General features: G+C 41.6%; 1 protein-coding gene across 1 annotated transcript in view; it reads right to left on the bottom strand.

Moving 5' to 3' along the window:
- Positions 1-20,628, bottom strand: part of sgsm1a (small G protein signaling modulator 1a) — a 28,548-nt gene extending 7,920 nt beyond the window's left edge. Inside the window, exons 1-15 of the mRNA XM_071513599.1 lie at positions 20,610-20,628; positions 20,436-20,479; positions 13,716-13,791; positions 8,474-8,636; positions 7,781-7,933; positions 7,618-7,685; positions 7,038-7,183; positions 6,225-6,362; positions 4,827-4,951; positions 4,065-4,132; positions 3,596-3,759; positions 2,965-3,100; positions 1,954-2,083; positions 1,353-1,417; positions 645-790 (exon numbers count right to left, since the gene is read on the bottom strand). Of these exons, the coding sequence (XP_071369700.1) occupies positions 645-790; positions 1,353-1,417; positions 1,954-2,083; positions 2,965-3,100; positions 3,596-3,759; positions 4,065-4,132; positions 4,827-4,951; positions 6,225-6,362; positions 7,038-7,183; positions 7,618-7,685; positions 7,781-7,933; positions 8,474-8,636; positions 13,716-13,791; positions 20,436-20,479; positions 20,610-20,628 (1,641 nt within the window). The remainder of the gene's footprint in view (positions 1-644; positions 791-1,352; positions 1,418-1,953; positions 2,084-2,964; positions 3,101-3,595; positions 3,760-4,064; positions 4,133-4,826; positions 4,952-6,224; positions 6,363-7,037; positions 7,184-7,617; positions 7,686-7,780; positions 7,934-8,473; positions 8,637-13,715; positions 13,792-20,435; positions 20,480-20,609) is intronic.

The following is a 20,628-nucleotide window of genomic DNA, read 5'->3' as shown; positions in this document are numbered from 1 at the left end:
AACAGTATAGCCTGATGTCTTCTAAGTCACCACTGGTGGATTAGTACATCATCCTTTTGACATATGAATTGGGCTTCTGTATGAACGCTCAACCTGGATTATGGCACAATGGATTTTAACATCACATCCTGTATATTGGTAAATATTTTCAAATAGATTTCCAAGCTACTGAAACAAGACAGACACAATCTGGCAGATACTGAAAAATGTGATGTAATGTTGAAAAAAAAAAAGACACCAGTATTCAGAGAAAAATGGGGTATGAAATAATATTTTTTTATTTCCAAACTGCCCCTTTTTTGAACTGACCTTTTTTCATGTTCAAGTCAAACTCTTCATGAATTCAGGATAATATAACTAATATTTACGGGACCAAATACATTCTAAATTAGGACTTTAAGATTGACAGGACATTAGTTATGCTTCATGCATATTGTTGTGTGGCGAATGGAGTGAGCCACATAATTAGAGGGGATAAATATGGATGAGAGAGATGAGCAACAGAGAGAGAGAGAGTGAGTGGGGATGGACATGCAGGCTTGTGTAGTCTGTGTGTGTGGTCAGTATATCATCAGGAGTTAATTTTCAGTGTGTGTTGCAGTGGTGCGACAATGACGTGTCGAGTGAGGAGCAGTGATGCTTACGCTACAGTCCTGGAGGAACGTCTGCCACACCTCGGCGGTGAGCCCTCTGTAGGCGTCACGCGGCACGTCAGGCTCCACAATGGTGTGATTGACCAGAGCAGAGAGGTGCGTGCGGACAGTGGACAGGTGACGGCAGTATGCCAGCCCTACATGACAATACAAGTCATTATTCAGCGCCTCTGCAGAATCTAATTATAGTTAAAATGAAGATATTCATCTAATAGTACACTACCCGTCAAAGGTTTGGACACACATTTTTCTTTATTTTTATTGTTTTCCACATTTTAGAATAAGAGTAAAGAGATCAAAACAATGAAATAACACAAATGGAATTATCCAGTGACCAAAAAAGTGTTAAATCAAAACTATGTTATATTTTAGATTCTTTAAAGTAGCCGCCCTTTGCCTTGATGGAAAGGCAAAGGCGTTGGAAAGAAATTCATTCATAGGAATCAGCTTCACTATTTATATTTGTCTAAGAAACAAATTTCAAGCATTTAAGCGTAAGCCTTTAGATCAAAATGGCTTTAAGATAATGAAAAACCTAGTACATTCTATCAGCGGTGTCCAAACTTTTGACTGGTAGTGTAAGTTGTCAATCAATCATATTTTCACAGTGATTTTGAATGAGAATAGATAAAATATTCAAGGCATTTCAATGCACACGATAAATAACAGGCAAAGAATAGGGGATTTGCAGTCACATACAGCCGTAGAACGCCCGAGAGATGATCTGATACTTCATGTTGTCGCACAGCATCTTCAATGGAGCCCTGCAGGGAGATACAGCACGTTCCTCTTTGTTTGTGTAGAGGCAGACACTTTGACATTATTATGCAACTACTCTGTCTGTTCTGTTTTCTTGCAGGAGCCTCATGAAATCTGCCACGTGAGCTATTCATACTGTCCTGAAACTGTGAGATATCTAATGTGTTTCAGGGGCCCCAACCTTTTAATATTCAAATGATTACCTGTGGTGCTGCTAACCCACCGGCTCGCCTTTATGCATCGTCTTCAACCAATTAATTTGCGTTGCTTATCATCTCATTTTCCCCAACACATTCTTCTCTCAGTTATGTAAATGTCACATGACTGTCTTCGGGGTAATTGCTAGTTTCTTGCGTCCTTTTACCGTCCCAGTCTCCTCTGCAGTGTTTAGAACTCCTGATGGGCGCCGGGGGACGGGTGTCTGCTGAGCGGCTGTGGCTCCGCAACCTCAGGCAAACAGTTCCCCTGTCACTATACAATGCCAGCAAAAGTAGCAACCAAATGTTAACTGAGCGTAGCCGGGGGAGTGTTTATCTCTCACCTCTCATGGTTGCACCCTTTGAGTGGCATCCCGTCAGAGAGGCTCCCCTGGGAGCAGGAGGAGCAGGAGGACTTCCTGAGCGTTGGGTGCCACATCGTAGCTCCCTGGTCCATCAAGTCTGGAGGATTCACTGTGGCATACATGCACATGCATACACACGCACACACGCACACACACACACACACCGTCACTGTCATCAGCACATTGCGCTTAAAGTATTAGGCCATTCAAGCGCTCAAGAACAATTGAATTTGCACTTAGATGATTTGACAGCAGCTGGAAACGTTGTGCATAAGCAGAATTACACTGATCAATTGTGATCTGTTAGTAGCACTTTAGAGTACAATTTGTTTGCACTGGATTTCTGGTAGAGAAAAGATAAAGCAGATAAACAAAACATTTGCGCAATCTGGAATTGGTGAACAACTCAACGATCTTGCTTCTTTTTAACATTACACCAATGTTTAGCCCAAATTCAAGAGAGATCAATTGATCAGGAGCCTTTCTCAGTTCAGCAGCCATATTCCTTCAACCAGTTGTCCACCATCGCCTGTTAAAAGGTTATTGCATTGTAATGCAGTAACAAAGGTGGGACATGGGGGGCTGCAGGGGGCGGGCGGGCCTTTAATAACGGGAAACATCAATAAACTTTGCCAGAGGCACAGAGGTCGGCCAGGAGGATATTAAATGCAGGGAATTAAAGCAAGACAAGCTGACAGATGGACAGACAAGCCGAGGTGTGACAGTGTTACAGCTGCTTCCTGAGAATGAGGGGGATTCTTCAGGACAGCTGCAGGACCGCTTGGGGACAACCAGCGCCCCTGCTCCTCTGGGTTGAAGGGACAAGGAGGAAGTCAGATGGGGAGGGTGGGTTACAGTCACTGTAACGAACAACAAGCAACATTTTCATGAAAAGGCAACACTTGGGCGAGGCCAATGGGTGCTGCACATTAACAGCTGCACAGACACTGTAGTGTTGACATGGTTCACTGGAGGGGAAACATCTCTCACCGAACTCTGACTGGCTGTTCGGGAAGAGGATGCGGAAGACGTAATCTGTGGCCTCATCCTCCTCTTTATCTGAGACCGAGTCTGAGGATCCAGATCCCTGAGGAACCCTCTTCCGCAGCTTAGGGAACACCTTGCCCTGTCATGAAAAAATAATTGTTATTAAACTAATGCCAGCAAGAGTCACTAAAGCACCAAAGCATTGCTAAGCCATCCATGTGATTTTAAGAGGCTGGGTGTTTGTATGCTGAAGCCTCTTAATAGTGGCTGAACATGCGTGGGTGGGTTTTCATTATTCAGTTTGTCCTGTAGATACTATGAATGCTATTCACAGTCTAACAAAGATATCCATTCACACAAAGGGACACGTATTGTACGGCGGTTGAAACAATGAGGGAACAGATATACTTTCGTCAGTATCGCTCCAACCGTTGATGCAAACAAGCAAAACGCATCAGAGGTCACAGCTTGCTATTTCCAAATTCAAATGTCTCTCTTATTGATTTTATTGATCAGGTCAGGCTGATTTGCTCCAAAGCATTTTAGTACTTATATTGTTTCCACTGGAAGAATGCCCACTACAAGTAATTTGTGTTCTGGGACTGACGCCAGAGAATGACCCCCCTGTGCTGACCTTTCCCCTCTGGGACCAGAGCGGAGGGTCCAGCTGGCCGTGGGGAAGGAGGCCGTTCTCCAGGCAGGACAGGAACTGGAGCAAGTGGCCACCTTTAGGGAAGCGGAGCGGAGGCCTCTGGATCCCGTCCTGACTCACCAGCACCACCGTTCCCCCGCTGTCCACTAGAGGAAGACAACATGCGGGATGAAGTCGAGATGAGTTCTGCTTTAAATGATTCATGATGACATTTTATTGGACAGCTGCGCAGCCACAGACAGCGATAATAAATAGTAAACATCGTAATATCAAACATAGCAATGAATTAAAGTTGAGTGCACACTGAGAAAGCAAATGGTAGTGACAAATAAATCTCACTGCATACGATCCAGCACTGGTTATTGTTCACTTGAGTTACAGAATGGTATACAGGTAGTTTAAAGACTAAACATTTATGGAAGCCAGAGTTATGCCTGCAGCCTGGACCCACCCTGTTGATGACAGTGCAAGTAAACAATCTCCTCCAGACGGATGGTCATGGCATAGTCCCAGTACACACTGAAAAAGATCCAATCAAATACACAGTCAGGGAGATAACAATCCAGACTCGCCTTGTCACATTGACAGGAACAACAAGTAACACTGCAACAACAACAACAAATCCATAGGGAATGTGTGCATCTTATTTGTGAGAGACAAAATCTGAAGGAACACTAATTTTATGGTTAATCAAGAAAATAGTCAAGTGTGTGCCCGTAGATAAGCAGACACGTTGCCTAATGGAGCAATCTATTTTTGGTGAGAGAAACCATGCACACGCACAGCAACATAATATGGTTTGTTAGTTTGAGTGATGCTTGACAGTGTCTCAGTCAATAAGCCATCTGGTGGCTGCTGGTGTGCTGAAAATAAGCCTCATCATAGCAGCAGCATTTACTCCAGGATACAGAGAGCCTGAGTCACACACACAAACACACTGCATTATTCAGTAATACCCATGTGTTACACAAACAGCAGAAAGGAGCAACAAAAGAAAAACATAGCGCACAGTATCTCCATGTCTTTGTTGAAATACGTTAATACCAGCAGACTTGAGGATTTCAAAGACACTGTAAACCTGTGTTTGGTATGGATTAATATGCACTAGTCGCATATCAAGTACATATATGGAAGGATTACTAATACTATCAAGCCCAGGCTTTGTCGACAGACACAACCAACATAATCCTATTGCAGCTGGGTAGTTCTGCACCTGCGCTCATAGTCCAAGTCTCCAACAGAGCCATTCATGAGTTGATTGGGCGTCCACTTCAGGGTCATGATGTCTGCTGTCTGGTGCAGAGAGAGGTAACCTGGGATGGCCTCCATGTCGTCCCTCTGAAACAACCAGGAGGACAGCTGTTTTCATTTGATGCAAAAACTTGGGATACTTCTGTATTAGATTAAAATAGATTGTTTTTACAGTGTGACTAAAAGACAAAACAGAAATACAGAGCATTGTGTAGCATTAGCATTGTATCCACACACAGGAGGATGCTATATATGCAGAAGCAGAAAAATAACAATCACCAGAAAAAAAGTATACTGGTAAAAAGATTAGGAGATTTCCCACATCTTAACACACACCACAAGTCTTTGCATTTCTCTTTTACAGCAGGCTGATGGATTATGGGACAAATGATTTCTAAGACTTGTTTCATTTGTACTGAGGGCTGCTAATAGATTTTTAGAAATACAACATTAGAGAAAATCAGAATAAGAGTGAATGAGGTCTTCTATGATTTTGTAAGCCATCCTGAACTTGCTACTGATTTGACTATTGAGAAAGCTTTGTTAGATGGTATTCCTGATTGTGATTGAGGCAGCTTTAACCAGCTATAACCAACCGTTTGCTTTTAGCTGCACAATGATGGCTTTGTACTATTCTGTACTGCAATGCAATGCAGACCCAGAATTAGAGCTGAAAGTATATCCTCTGCTGTGCTACAGCTTACTCATGAACGTTTCAGTTCAGAAGACGCTCTACATGAATCATATGTTACAAATGCAGCTACAGCTACAAATCCAGTTTTCATTTTTTTTACTTGCTTGAAAGATTCATCTGATTTTGATGGTAATATTGTGCTGTGGCATTACTACAGAATCACCTGTGATATGGAGAAACTGAATCCCCTCATATTCAAATGGTTTAATGGCAGCACACAATTCTAATAATCACAAAATGAACAGAAGTGGATTTCATTCAACCTCTCCAAATCATCACTCAAAATTATTCCTCACCTCCTTTGAGCTGCTTACATTAACAGATTTGCATGAAAGCTAGCCAAGGCCACTCATATAAATTCTGGACCTTTTGGTGGTATATGTCAAAGTGTGACATATTTACTCTGACATGCTGTACCCCTTCATGTTTCCTTAGTTAGTTAATAGTTAATCAATAGTCATTAGCGAATGCATCATCATTACCTCACAGTTTATATTCTCCGTGTTGTGAAGGGAGAAGAAACTGTAGATACACTGTCCTTACTTTCTCCATCTTGTGTTTTGCGTCAGAAACTTCATCTTAAATGCTAATGTTCTTTCTAGGGAGTGTCATTCTTCAACTATCATTAGCTGTAAAGTGTAGAGATGAGAGGAAGCAGACTGTTACCGGTTGTACGAGCACATTGTTTTTGCCGAACAGGAGGGTCGCCCTGTTGTTCTGATGCAGTGACTCCACATAGTCACGAGCTGAGGGGGAGGGGGAGGGGCGCTCGTCCATGCTGCTGCTGGAGTGCCTCTTCTGGATCTGGGAACACACACTAAATGAGCTCCAATCCTGTTGCCATATTTACCATTACCATGTATTCTTCCATGTTGTTCACACACCATGTTTGCGTCTATAACACGCTAAATTGATGACTATCTTTGCAGAATGAATTACAGCAGGCCAGTCAAATGATACAAGAGTATAGCCGTTTCCTTCGCTAAATCCTCTGCTTCAAATGGCATAACATAAGATAAAGATTTCATTCATTCAAGATAATTGGAACGTGTACTGAAGCCATTCCTACCCTGTTTCTGATGCCACAGACCATTATGCTTTCCCTTGGGCGTGCAAATATTCAGCGCTTCAAAAAGCACCACTCCACTGTAAATAGTGCTGTGCACTGCAAGATATCCTGACCTGCACTGGGTCACTGATAACTTGACGAGTGAACTGGAGTGAGGGTTTCAGATACACTCTGTCCTTTCCCTCGGGACACACTGTGCTTCAGTTAATGCGCTGATCTTAGCAGGTCCTCTAACCGGGCGAGAGAGGATCTAAGAGGGGAGCCTCCATGATCAATCTCACCACTGACACTCTGTTCGCCTGCTAGTGTTATCAGAATACTACATACTGCAGGCAGGTGAGATAAATAAAGGGGTTTATTACTGTGTTATTCTGCATGGCCACATCTTACTCATCATAACAGCTACTTACACACAGAGCGGGCCTCTTGGTGGGAGAGTCCTGTCTGCAGTGGCCACCATGGATGCGATGTCGCTGCACCAGCTCATCAGCCGAGGGGTCCGTCCAGAAATGATCAGCTGTCTTCATCTTGGTGTATTCCAGTGCACAAGGTCCAACTGCCACAATGAAGATGCACAATTACAGGGGGCAGATGCACACTGCAAGATTGTGTCAACCAATGTCCAGTATCAGCTAACTTTTCAACATCAGTGTGTCCTAGGAACCGCTGTGAGAACAATTAAATGTTAGACTTCCACCATGATCTTACATATTTGTGTACGATTTTCCAAATGAAGCTAAATTGATACTCTACTGGGATAAGCCCAAACATGATGTTAGAAGATCAGAGTGAAAATCCTGCAGCAAAGTTTTTGAGGTGGTTTCCTATCTACCTTGATGTGGAATATTTGGCTTTGATGATTAATTGATCAAAGAAATGTGTGTGCTGTCTAAAAACAAGTCAGGACCAGTCTAACATATCGCAAAATAAAACTTTTTTTAATCTCCACAACATACTAATACAAATGCTTACAGTGTCACAGATAATTACCTAACAAAGAGGCAAGGATCGGTCCATCCACAGGGTCCATTAGAACAGCCTCTTTCTCGTAGAATTTACTGGAACACAAACATGTAAGAGAAACTGAGTCAACATGGAGTTCCTTCTGATGTGAACAGTCATAGCCATGTCATTCTTCACCTTCTCAACTCACCTGCTGTTCTCCACCAGGTAAAGGACGATCTTGTCCAGGACCTTCTCAAACAGTGCCGTGCGGATCCACAAGTTCTTAACCGCCTGTGGGGCGAGGCTCGGCAGTCTCGGCAACTTGCGCAAGCTGTCTTGACTTTGCAAGCTTTGGGTTCGTCTGCAGCAGGAGAGGGCAAGAGTTAAAACATATAGGAAGTTTAAACAGAGTAAGTATAACATATTTAAAAAGGTCCTATTGACATTATGAACACTTTTTTTTTATTAATTTGACCTATATTTATAAAGGCAAGTCAATTAAGAACAAATTCTTACACCTAGTGTGTGGGATTTTAAAGCACCCCCTCCAGCTATTTTTCAAATAATGCATCTGTTAAAAATGTGCTTATATCAGTCCATCACAGCGAGGGCAGCACCCTACTTAACTTTCTATTGCATGTAGGTCTTTCCCCTGCATCCCCTTGCTAACAAGAAAAACTGCATCTGCATGAACCTGATGACATCAGTGATTCATGATTCATTACAGCTAATAAATATGGATTATTTTGAAGCCTTTTAAAATAAAAAATAGCCCTTTAAGTAAGAGAACAAGCATTTGTTTTCAACGCTGTTGCTCGGAGCCTTTGATGTGAGCTTTGATGTGTGCTGTGATGTGTGAGAACGAGCTGCGATGTGTGTATGTGGAAGCGGTGTGTCTCACTTGGTCTCAATGATCTGCTCCAGCTCCTGGGCCTTCCTGCACAGCTCCTCGGCCGGGGCGAAGCTCTTCCCCACCTTCATGAAGAGCGCCGCTATCTTGTTGCTACGCAGAAAGCCTGCGGCTCGCCGCTTCAGGCCGTGCAGAACACATGCCTCCACTGCAGCTGTGTGGAGACACACATGGTTGGAAACACGCAAACACACTTTAACAAAGTGAACTTCAATGATATAACAGTACAGTGCAACAATAATGAATGAACACAAGAAATGAACATGACAGCAAATAACCAAACCATGAAGAGAAATGAACAGCCTTATAGAGAACTTAGGTCTTGCACATTAGTAGTTTGAAGCAGTTTTTTTTAACTGTCAAATCTACACTTCCGGGTGTTACAACAACTTTCGGTCACCTGGAATCTGTTTTGCACATGGCTCAAAAACAATTGTGGCAACTGATAATGAAGTGTTATCCTATATATCACACCATGTAGACTTGCTTACATAGCATGGAAATAAGTCAAAGTGAGAGAACATTATTCCTCTGAGAGAATATATAACTCTGGCAGATTTACATTTTAGCTATATCATCAAGTCATTCTTCTACATTTTTGATTTTTTTTTTTTGATCTTTTACATTTTAGGAAAATTGCTTTGTTCTCACCCCCCCCCCCCCCAAGGTAAAGAATACTCCATAGTATGTGAAGAGACTTTCTCTTCAGCCTGCATTGAGAATTGTCTGAAATAAGCCAATTTGTTTTTTATTAATTTATGCCTTGACATAATCATCTTTGCATAAGCTAAGAGCTTATCCAATAAGCCGCAGCGCACACACTAGTAACAACATAAATGACGCGATGACACGCTTGCATAATCACTCTACTGTACAGAAAAGCAGACACCCCTCTTCTATCTAAGGCCTACGTGGCAGCGCCTTGAGCTGTGTTGACATTTGAGTTCTCTTTCAGGACTAATCCTGTGGCTCTGTTCACATGGGGTCAGGGGGAAGGCTGGGGTTGTCATGGAAACCCATGTTGATGGAGCGATCCAGCTCTGGGAGAGAGGAGAGGAAGGAGGGGCTGCGATTCATCAGCATCAACATCTCTCTCTCCTTCAGATACAGCTCCTCTCCTTCCCCCATGCTGTCTCTCTGTGCGTCTGTCTGAGTCAGTTTTCCACTCGTTCACTCCCTCTGAGTCTCTACGTCACTCTGTCGCTCTCTACCATTATCACCTTGTTAACAGGGTTTTACTTTTCACTTCCAAAACAAAAACGTCTTCAGAGCCGTCAGCTTGGAAAATTTCACGTTTCTGTATTTTGGAGACTATTCTGAAACGTGTCCTCAACATCCTCTCCATATCTCTGTTGATCTTTCCTTCTTTCTCTCTTCCTGCGTTTTCGCTCCTTATCTCTATGTGCCACTCTGTGTTTTTTCCTTGTCATTATGACAGCAAGAAGCTAAATGTCAGAACAAAGCATAACATTAAAAGGTCGCCCTATATAGCGCACCCTCCTTACTCTCTCATCATTTGTGCTAACTAGACTCAGATGGCAAAAGAGTCTCACAGTGCTGTGGGTGCAGACCTTTTAAATATGGGTAGCCACAGCAGAAGCTCAAACCTTTACAGCGTTAGTGCCATTGTCTTCCCACTGAGATACAGAAAACTATCATCAGTGGCAGCGTTAGTATTAATACTTTGTTTACCCCACACTTGGGAAATCTCTTTATCACTGTAGGTCACAAATAAATAAAAACATAAAGAGCACAGTGTAACAGACGGGTCAGGATCACATAGTATATTACACATATGAGAGCAGTAATTATCTTATGTCAACATTTTCTGTACATTTTCAGAGATAAATAATTTATCCATACAATTTTCCACAACAGCAATCATGAATAGCTGTTAAATGTGCTACACAGGAAATGAGTGTCTAAGTAAGACCGGTCCTCTCTCCAGTCACTCTTGGTAAAAAGGTAATAACAGCTACCAGAGTAAATTGCCTCTAATCAGCCTGTATCTGTGGCAACTGAGCACATTAAGAGACTCTTGGTGTCTGAGTTGTCAGTGACACAGACCTGAACGATACTTTATTCAGAGCAGTCCTCATCCACAGGCTCCAAAACAGGGTCTAAACACAGCAAAGCACACTATGGACCGTCGGTACATCAGTGTGAGCTGGCATCACAGCAATTAACACACATTTCTGCTCCATCAGTTCCTACACTGCTGGTGTTCACAAATCATCACAATGCTATCTGAAAAATTAAGAATTAAAAATTTAATGGACAGTTGCTAACCAAACCTTACTTTAAGATTAAATGTCATAATTTCAATTCATCAATAATATTAACTGGGATTTCCAAACTTCACATTTACAAGGCTAGCTTTTAGCTTGGTTGAATTACTTTTCATGATTCCAAAGCTCAAATCAACAATGCCGTTTTGACGCACATTGGTCAGACAGCGTACGCTTTGGTTGCCATTTAGATTCTACCTTGGCAACTCATAAAAGCAGCCACGATGGTAGAGGCTAATTACTCCCGCACACACACTTCACTTAACAAGAATATGAGAAATGACACAATGTTTCGGTCAAGCGACCTTCATCAGGTATCAGATCAGATCTTCATCAGATACCTGACGAAGGTTGCTTGACCGAAACGTTGTGTCATTTATCATATTCTTGTTAAGTGAAGTGTGCGGGAGTCTACTGATTTTTTTACTTTGTCCTGCTCCCCCGACGCACCTGCCGCATACGGTAGTGCAAAGATCACCTTTTTGTTTAACAGAGGCTAATTACTCCCTGGTGAGCTGGCCGAGCCACGCCTCTGCTCTGCGCCCATCCTCCACCCTGTGATCTCTGAATAGACGAGCGCTGAGGCAGACTATGAACCAATAAGAGCCACAACAAAGATCACAGGAGGAGAGTCAGGAGGAGAGCGCTGGCTGAAAAATAGTGAGTGGAGAAGGTCTTCCTGAACTGCTACATGTCTGCTGTGCTGTGCTGTGCTGTGTTGTGGGGGGGGGCACTCAGTTGACCAGCAGCTGTTAAAACCTCACATTTACAGGCTATAAGGATGGGATAATGGATGATGTCCGTACCGCAGGCCAGCAAAACTGATGACACCAACATGAAAGCGCTAATGGAAACACATACAGGAAAATACAATGCCTCCATACATAATACATGGCAACTTTGAGCAACATAAAAGAAAAAAGTAGAATTTACAACATACCATAATAAAAATCAATGCTATATGACAAATTCATTTCATAACCCTCCAAGAGCACACTGCAGTTTATTTCCCTATCTCAGTTTTATTTTTGCCATCCACTCCATTAATGGAAAATTAAAACTCTAAAAAAAAATAATTACACTACAGGGGAAAGCTGATCAATGAGTAGTTGGCTTGTGTCTAACATCATTTACTTTCCTCCTCTCTCAGCAGTATGAAAATCCACTGTGCTGGTCCAACAAAACACATTTTTATGGCCGCAAACTGATTTTGCAGGCCATTTAATATTTATTCCAGTAAAAAATTGGGGAACCATTTCAATCTTCTCCCTCTTTGCCTTGACCCAGATGCTGAATCTGAACCTTTCACTCCATTTTCACTTAAATCTTCACTATATTTTTCTTTTGACCGTATCAAGCTCATATGCTTGTGAAATTATGGTTTTATGAAAGAAAAAAGCTATGGGTCACTATGATTTTAGTGTTTGTCCTTCATCCCTGTTAAGAGGTAATGGTCTCTCTCTGGTACTTTGTTCTAATACACAACAAACATGCGTGTGTGTGTGTGTGTGTGTGGGTGTGTGTTGCGACTATCTTAACTGTTGGTCTGACTACTATTGGTGGATGTGTGACTTACAGTAATACAGATTTTAGGTTTAATGTCTCATTAGTTGATACGATGGTGCTATATTAGAGGTGTCACCCACCTCCACATCAAGTCAGTGCAATGTACTGTATCTGAGCGAGTGTGAAATTAAACCATATAGGGCAGACAGGCCTATAGAAATCTAATAGTGCAGACAGTCATTATATGCCATAATTTCTCATACATACAGTATATACCAGCGGTTAGATGCCCACTGCACTGTAGACGGTTGATTTACCAGCACGACTCTACATAGTAATGAGCTACTTAATTCTGTATCAAGGAAATGTCTCACAGATTTTCACATGTTTATGCAATAACAAGATTTTTCCTAGATTTATTCAGTGGCTTGCTTTTATCAAACCAACTCTAAACATGATTTGGGTCGCCTCGGGGACTCGGGTGCTTGACTATATGAAATCGCGCAACATTAACCATAACAGTTATTACACTGAGGTTAGCACCATTAAATCTTAGAAAGTCATAATCATCATGGGGATAAAACATTCAGTCAGTAAAAAACAGTCTTTCTCTGCACACAGTGCTTCCAAGTAATAAAAATGTCAAATTCTCTGCAGGCTGAAAATTTTGAGAGTCACGTTAACAACACTGAAATCCCCAAACATATCTCATTACTGATTACAGCCGCAGACCGGTATGTAGAGCGCCACTGAGCCAGACATCTGACTAGTGTGACTGCCTGCTGGTACCTGTATGTGGGCAGTGTGCTTTTCACACAAACCCTACTGCGCTCCATCAGCACCATTTGGAGGCACAAAGAAAAACATTTGGTGAAATACTAGCCTTTAAGTGGCCTTTATTATTACACACTGATTTTATACTTGGATAGGGATGTTGTGCCTCTTCATTATTACAGTAGCAGCTAAGATCCCACTGTTTGAGATAAACTCCCCCCCTATCACTGAAGAGGTTAAGTTGCACATGTATTCTACAGCTTGTTATTGGAAACAACCTAATGCCAAACTACATTTTCAACTTAAAAAACAAAGATATTCATCAGTTGAACTTCATCCGAAATCACGTCAGATAAGTACAGACAGCAGCATATGGTAATGAATTAAAGACAGTAACATATAGCCAAAGTGAGTAGCTAAAGGTAAAGATAAAAATTTCATAGTCATTGTCATACAATGAAATGTACAAGATCAGCATGAAATGAAAGGTAGGTAAAACACTAAAATGCAAATGAGATGATTCATAGGCCTTGAGGTACGTCAACTGTCCGATAAAAAAAAGAAAATCAAGCTCTATTCTGGGATGCAGATTTGTTCCAACTCAAAAGAGGTTTTAAAAGAGCAAAAATTGCATGTTTTAAATTGTATTGTGTTTGCTTACTTACCACAAAAGGAGACGATATGGCTGCTGTCTTCATGAACAAATTTCCTGGTGACAGCTTCCTCCATAATCTGCTTCACCTATGAATGACATGGCAGATGCTGGATGACTCATCCATTAATATGCTACAACTGGCATACAAACAATGCGTTAGGGTGTGTTGGTGAGAGTTTGAGTGAGTGGTAAAACATATTTCCAAAAATAACTAAGACCTAAGGCTTTATAAAACGAATGAATATCTTGTGTAAAAGGACAAAAGGTGCAGTCAGGGCTCTTAATGATGCTAACAGAGGGATAAGGGGCACGGGGGTACAGAGAAAAGTTTAGGGGAAGAAAGAAAGGTGGTCGTGAGTGGGAAGAGTGCATGTTAAGTTGGAGGATGAGTCACCAGCTCTCATCCCAAGTACCTCTACTGGGAAATGGAGGTGGAGGTGGATGGGTAAAGGGGGGGGAGGGGGGGTTCGTTCATCCCTCAGAGACCCCCTTTCTGAATGGCTTATCGCTCTCAAAGGGAGCAATTGATTCTGTTACGTCAAATGCTGATGAAATCCTACTCACGCACGCCCAACTTCTGGAAAAAAACAAACCGGAGGCAGTCGGCTGCGTTTGTTCACAAGGCAACGCTCATTAGGAACTCTTGGTTTTGTCGTCAGAGCGATGCACCCATCTCCTCGCTGACCTAACCACAGGGATGGAGAGCGACTACAGACCTATAGTTAGGATGACTGATAAATCAATCCCCCCGTGGCTATGGAGACATGTCGGTGTGTGGGCACCGCTCTGTAATCTGCATGGGGAATATAACATCAAGCTCCGGACGCAGCCACACAGATAGCTGTAATTTCCTGTTGTAATGAGTCTGTCCACAGCGGAGATATTACACTGCCTACAGAAAAGAGCAGTCCAGTCCAGCTTCTACAGAAATACACATCAGCACATGCTCCGGCCCAGATACATGTACCAAGAACACACACACACACACACACGCACACACGCACACACACACACACACACAGTCATACACTTCTATTAGGCATTGGATATTAGCGGCAGCAACCTGAAACACTCAGACCCCTGACTGACATTTTAAAGTGCCTCTCAGTGAGATCAAACCTATGGCCACCAATTGCATTTCTTGTCTATTTCTCTCTTCCCCAGACAATCAGTTACACACATAGACACACACTCACTGACACACATACTCACTGACACACACATGAATACACAGCTGTTCGCTCCACTGGTCGAGGTTCCCATTGCCCCGTCTTGACTTTTCTTCCAGTGTGCCTCTCGTCTTCCTGTCCACGCTCTGATTCAACAAGACAATCCTTCGGTTTCGTGAGCAAATCTCTTCATTGTGAGCGAGCTCACTGGTCATGAAGCAGTTGACTGTCCAACAATATAACTTTTCATCGGTTGATATTTACAGCTCACTCCATATATACGTTTTGGAACATTAACCTTTATTTTCAGGTGAGAAATTCCTCTTGGGCTCAACTTCATGGACTGCTGAAAAAGCTTTATAGGTGTTACGTGCTCTGTGTGCTTGGATCATAATGCCGGCAAGTCTTAAATTAAAGTGCATATAGGGTTCATTTCCATACATAAAACACCGTGACACACACACACTGGCAGTAGCACAGATAATGGAGATTTCAGATTTCATTGTTTGACATAAACAACTTGTTTTTTCTTCGATGTACTGAGAAATATCTGCCCACTGAGCGCTGATTACACTCTCAGAGTTACTCACTATTCATGCAAGATGAAACCTAAAATTGATTAATCCACATTTGTTAATCTCTCGCTCTCGAAAGAGAGGTTGACAAAATACTCAGAAAACGAATGTGCAGAACTGTGTACCCTTGAAACATTTACATAAAAAAACTGTTCACTAATTAGAAAGCAGTCATTATGCAGATTTGCCCTATTCGCATCAGTAGCATTGTTATCTTCAGCATCAACAGAAATGATTCATACTGCCAACACAACAGAAACAATGTCTGATCTGATGCATACCCAGTCTACTCATAATCATACTGGTAAAGCCTGCATACACACACACACACACACACACACAAACACACACTCAAGTACACACAAAATGCAGGGGAGTTGCTATTAATGCACTAGGTCTCTTTCTGAGTGCACATGACAGGATCCTCCACATAATAAAACATAGGTAAGGTTGATTGATTTGCGAACTGGAGGACACAGACTCCTCCTTGAGTTTTATTGGCTGTATTTTCTCATCAGTCTGGACTCCAGATCTCCAGATCCAGCCACTGTGGAATTTATACAGCGAGGTGTCTTACCAGACAACCTGCAGGTTTCTATGGAGACAGCATGTGTCACACAGTGTATCACTTCCACCTAAGAAGATGCGTCAACGACACTCATTCACCTCTAAAATAAACAGAGGCGACTGCAGCTTGCCGACTACAGTAACTAATAATAATATCCAGGCGTACTGTACCTTCGTCATCTAAAGGATTATCCAGGCACAGAGTTCTGTGATTAATTTAATATCATCAAAGCATAAATCTACCTAAAATTAAACATCAAGAGTAGCCAGATTTACTTTGACACTGCCATCACAAAATGTATAGTACAGAGTTTCCAATAGAAAGAATTTAAAGGTAAAATAACTGCGTTTTCCCAGACAAGAATCATTCTACCTCTCTGTTACAGCAGCAGAGCCTGCTGAAGCTCTTCTAACCCACAACTACAGCCTGGAGGGATTGGCTAGAGTGATAAAAGATCTTCAGAGTATTCCAATTAACTCCTGCAACAGCAGAGCCAAGAAATAAGAGCCAGAGAGAATACCCCATCCATTAACATCCATCCTTCATTATTCATCATCTCTGTGGTCACTGGCCAATGAGAGGAGCACGAAAATGAAAAAAAAAAAGAAAAGAGAAAAAGTAAAATCATCACAGTTATGTAATTTAAGCCACCCACACAGAACTATATACTTGAATCAGAATTATGAATTGTAACTATATATTTGAATTATATTTCTATAATTTGAATTATAATTGAATAATGGATGGTGGTCATTTTTCCATTATCTTAAGAGTCGTGAGTTTATATCTGATGAGGCTGATCAGCCACGAAATGGCAGTGAACGTAATTCTGCCACAAAGTCAATGCAACCAAAACACAACCTGAAATTATGTTACATCACTCATATTTCTATAATGGATCAGTGACATGAATGGTCGAGGTTAGCAAGAAGGCCGCTGTATATCTTATGTTTAGATTAAATGATGTAAACCGATATAAGCAGCTCCACAGTAAGGCCATCTAATTTGTGTGCCTTGAATAAAACAATGTGGAGGCAACTTTAACCTTCAAAGTGATGACAGTTTGTATATTTGAATGCAGTTTGATAATCATATATAACAATAAATCCCCATGTTATTACTTGAGCACAGACCATTATAGGCCATAGTGTGCATCAAAGTTCTCATTTTTGTAGTATTGCATTTCTCTGGACACAGGTAATCCCATCTCATTCAAACCAAACCTGATCATACATATATTCAATTAAAGAGGTCAAAAACAGCATATATTGGTATACTGACTCTGTGTAATAATCTGTATCAGTATCTATGACAACAATAACAACAGAGGGTTTCCCTGCTGCCGGTGCCTGCAGTGCAGTGTCATACATCTGTGCACTTGGCTCTAATTGATATCTAATCTGTATTCATGCTCTCTATCAATATGCTAACTGGAATCCAAAAAAAAAAATCTATTAAGCAGAAAACATAGAGAGAGGCTGCCCCAAGACTGGTGAATTATCATACTGACTGCTGCCTGAAACCTTATCCTGAGTAAGCAGCCAGCGTTAAAAAAAAGTGAGTGATAGAGAAAAGTAAATGAATGGTGCAGCTCTCAGTGGCCTGCATGTTTATAATGGTCTCTCTCTCTCTCTCTCTCTCTCCTTGAGCAAACACAGGTGTGTATTTGTGTGTGACGTGCACACGTGTGATACACAGGAAGAGAGAGGAAGGAGCACAATCAGAGAGAGAGAGAGAGAGAGAGAGAGAGAGAGAGAGAGAGAGAGAGAGAGAGAGAGAGAGAGAGAGAGAGAGAGAGAGAGAATCCATATCAAAGCTAAGGCTAATAAGGGGTCTCTTTCAAACCAACTTTGTGTCAGAAGATTATTCTACTGATCTCTGTCACATACGTCCTCCATTCAGTGGATCATGGCTCAGATCCAGGTATATTTGTGCAGCCTGGTGGCACATGACCAACTGGACAACGAGAATGTGAGAACTCGCAGCCAAGAAACACCATATGGCATAACCCACACAAAATGATAAGAAAGAAAGGGAAAAAAGCAAACAACAGCAAAAATCTTAGTATTACCTGTGCCATTTTTGCAAAATTCAGCCTGAAGCGTTTTAATTTTTGCTTAATGGGAATGGCTTAATCTGAAACACTATTTCAAACAAACCTAATCCAAAATGTTAGAATCACCATGTAGCTGCATTTGATTTTTGTTTATTCATCTGGACAAAAGACACTTTTCTACAGTGAATGATGTGCAGTGTGCTATACTAGAGTTAATTCCTTCCATGAAATGTCGTCTTTAAATGAACTTGTGTGTGCAGCTGCCACACTAGAGGTCAACAAGACTGTTTCGGTGGTCCATCTACACTCAACCTCAGCGTATTTTGCATGGCTTGCATTTGTGGTAAAGCAGTGATGTGGTGAGCCTGAAAAAGCTCCTGTGAGTGAATCCGAGTCAGGCCTTTGCAGCACGGAGGAGGCAGGAAGGGTCTGGTCTCCACTGATAAGACAGGACTCAGTGAAAATCAGACCATCGTCTCTACACTCCTCCTTCCACAAGGTCCCAGATGTGATTTTTATGTCTTTGTTTGTGTTGCATAACTTAAAGTCTTGCAGTTTATGAGATATTCAGAGACAGAACTACAGTCCGGGCCAGGACAGAAATCAATCAATTCTAAAGTGGTCTGTCCTGTGCCAGGAAAAGTGAATGAGTAACGCTCTGCTCCCTTAACAACTGCTGTTGAGACGCCTCTTGAGCAAGGCATCGCTCCAGTGGACTTTCTCATTGACCAACACCAACAACAGCAGAAGACTGCGGTTGTACTGGGAAGCTCCCAGGTGTCAAGGTGTGTAAATGTACGAATGTTAAGCGAGGTGTTGCTGATATTGAGAAAAACCCTTCCCTGAACAAATAGAGGTAAAACAAGAACCTCCACTGTAGCGACCACAAAGCACACACTGCTGTAGGACAATGGTGATACACAGGGCAGCGGGGTAAGACACATCAATCAGTTTGCAGAGATATCAGGCCAATATTTGCCTTATATTATATTATGTCCACTACATCGTCCACCTCTGATATAGTGGATATGAAAGATATGAAGCAGTTTGTCTAAACCTGAATTGGTTCTAATGTGATACTTTAATCAGATTCCACATATGAATGCCTGAATATGTGTCTGTTACTATGATTATCTTGGGTTTAAATGGAGAGTTTTAGTATCCTGTGGTCTAAATGCCATTTCAGAGGCTTTTCCTCTTTTTTTTTACCCTGACAAGAATAAAATTCTGTGGGATACTTTGTAATTTTGGGATGTTTTTGGCATGAAAATGATCATATTTAAAGACATTAAATATAGAAACAAAATATTGACCACTTCAATCCAAGAATATCACCATTGCAATTCAAAAATCGATATGAATTGAACCCTACAGGGCAGGTTTTATATGACATATAAGCAATCAATAATATTTCAGAGGCCTTATTTCAAGTCAGTAATTTGATATGCTTTTCGATGTTATCCTATCCTATTTAGCCCATATGTGGGAGCTAAGAACAGTTGGTCTGGGGTAATCTTTCTGTAAAGCAGAGCTCTGTAGAGATTCTTCAGGATAAATGGCTCTGAAAGAAACCCTTTTTGTAATCAGTCAGTTTGGCAGTCAGAAAGATTAAAAGGTGACAAGGGCTCCATTTGATCCCTGTTGACTCCTGATCTTCTGTTTTATTGTAGTAACTCTAATTATTCTGATGAGCAGCACTACTGTATTAGAAACCAGATATACTATAACTGCTCACATATTTGTCAACAGCTTTATATGAGATCGATGTGGATAAATCTCTCACACACACACACACACACACACACACACACACACACACACACACACACACACAGACATTATCTGTTCTTCCGAAACCACCAAATGGTTTGGCAGAAGGCTGATGGTTTGAAGAGGGGGGCCTGGCTACAGACAATCTGTTTCCAGCATACTGAGCTCTCCACCCCACCAATACCAACTCCTATAGGAGGAGCCCTACATTTCATTCAAACAGTTGCCCCTGAATATGAGATTTTTTTTTTTTTTTTGCAAACACACTTAATTGCAATTGATTGACTTCAATTAGTATAACAATAAAGACGATTTAGGCTAAAAGTTGTCTAACCCAAAAAGAGGTTCTGATACCCAGGGGCATCAAACCCCATCTGTTCTCAGTGTCATCATGAGGAAAAGAAAGCACACTTAACATGCAGTATGGACACAGTCACTGAACTATCCGACAAGTCAGTGTGACAAAAACATGGGAATCATCTGAGAGCGAAAGGTCTCCTTGTATGCAGGGGGGGACTATAAATCTTTATGCACTGGCAAACCAATATGTTTGTTTTTCCGATTCGGTAATTGCTGAGCTGAAAACACCCACCTCCTTCTTGACGGTGCGCAGCAGTCTCTGACGCGTCTCGGCTTCTAAAACACAGCAGAAACAGTCCCATACGGAGCATTTTACACATTACAGGAACTTACCATGCATCACATCCACAAATGTAATAAAAATTGGATTAAGATATTTTCATTATCTGATTTTTTTTTCTCCCACCTGCCATTATTGTTGCCAT

This window comes from Centroberyx affinis, unplaced genomic scaffold (assembly GCF_046629955.1).
Source record: "Centroberyx affinis isolate AG114_WGS23_722 - 3 ecotype Tasmania unplaced genomic scaffold, CSIRO-AGI_Caff_v1 ptg007379l_1, whole genome shotgun sequence".
NCBI lineage: Eukaryota > Metazoa > Chordata > Actinopteri > Beryciformes > Berycidae > Centroberyx > Centroberyx affinis.
This window is presented reverse-complemented; position numbering and strand designations above follow the sequence as displayed.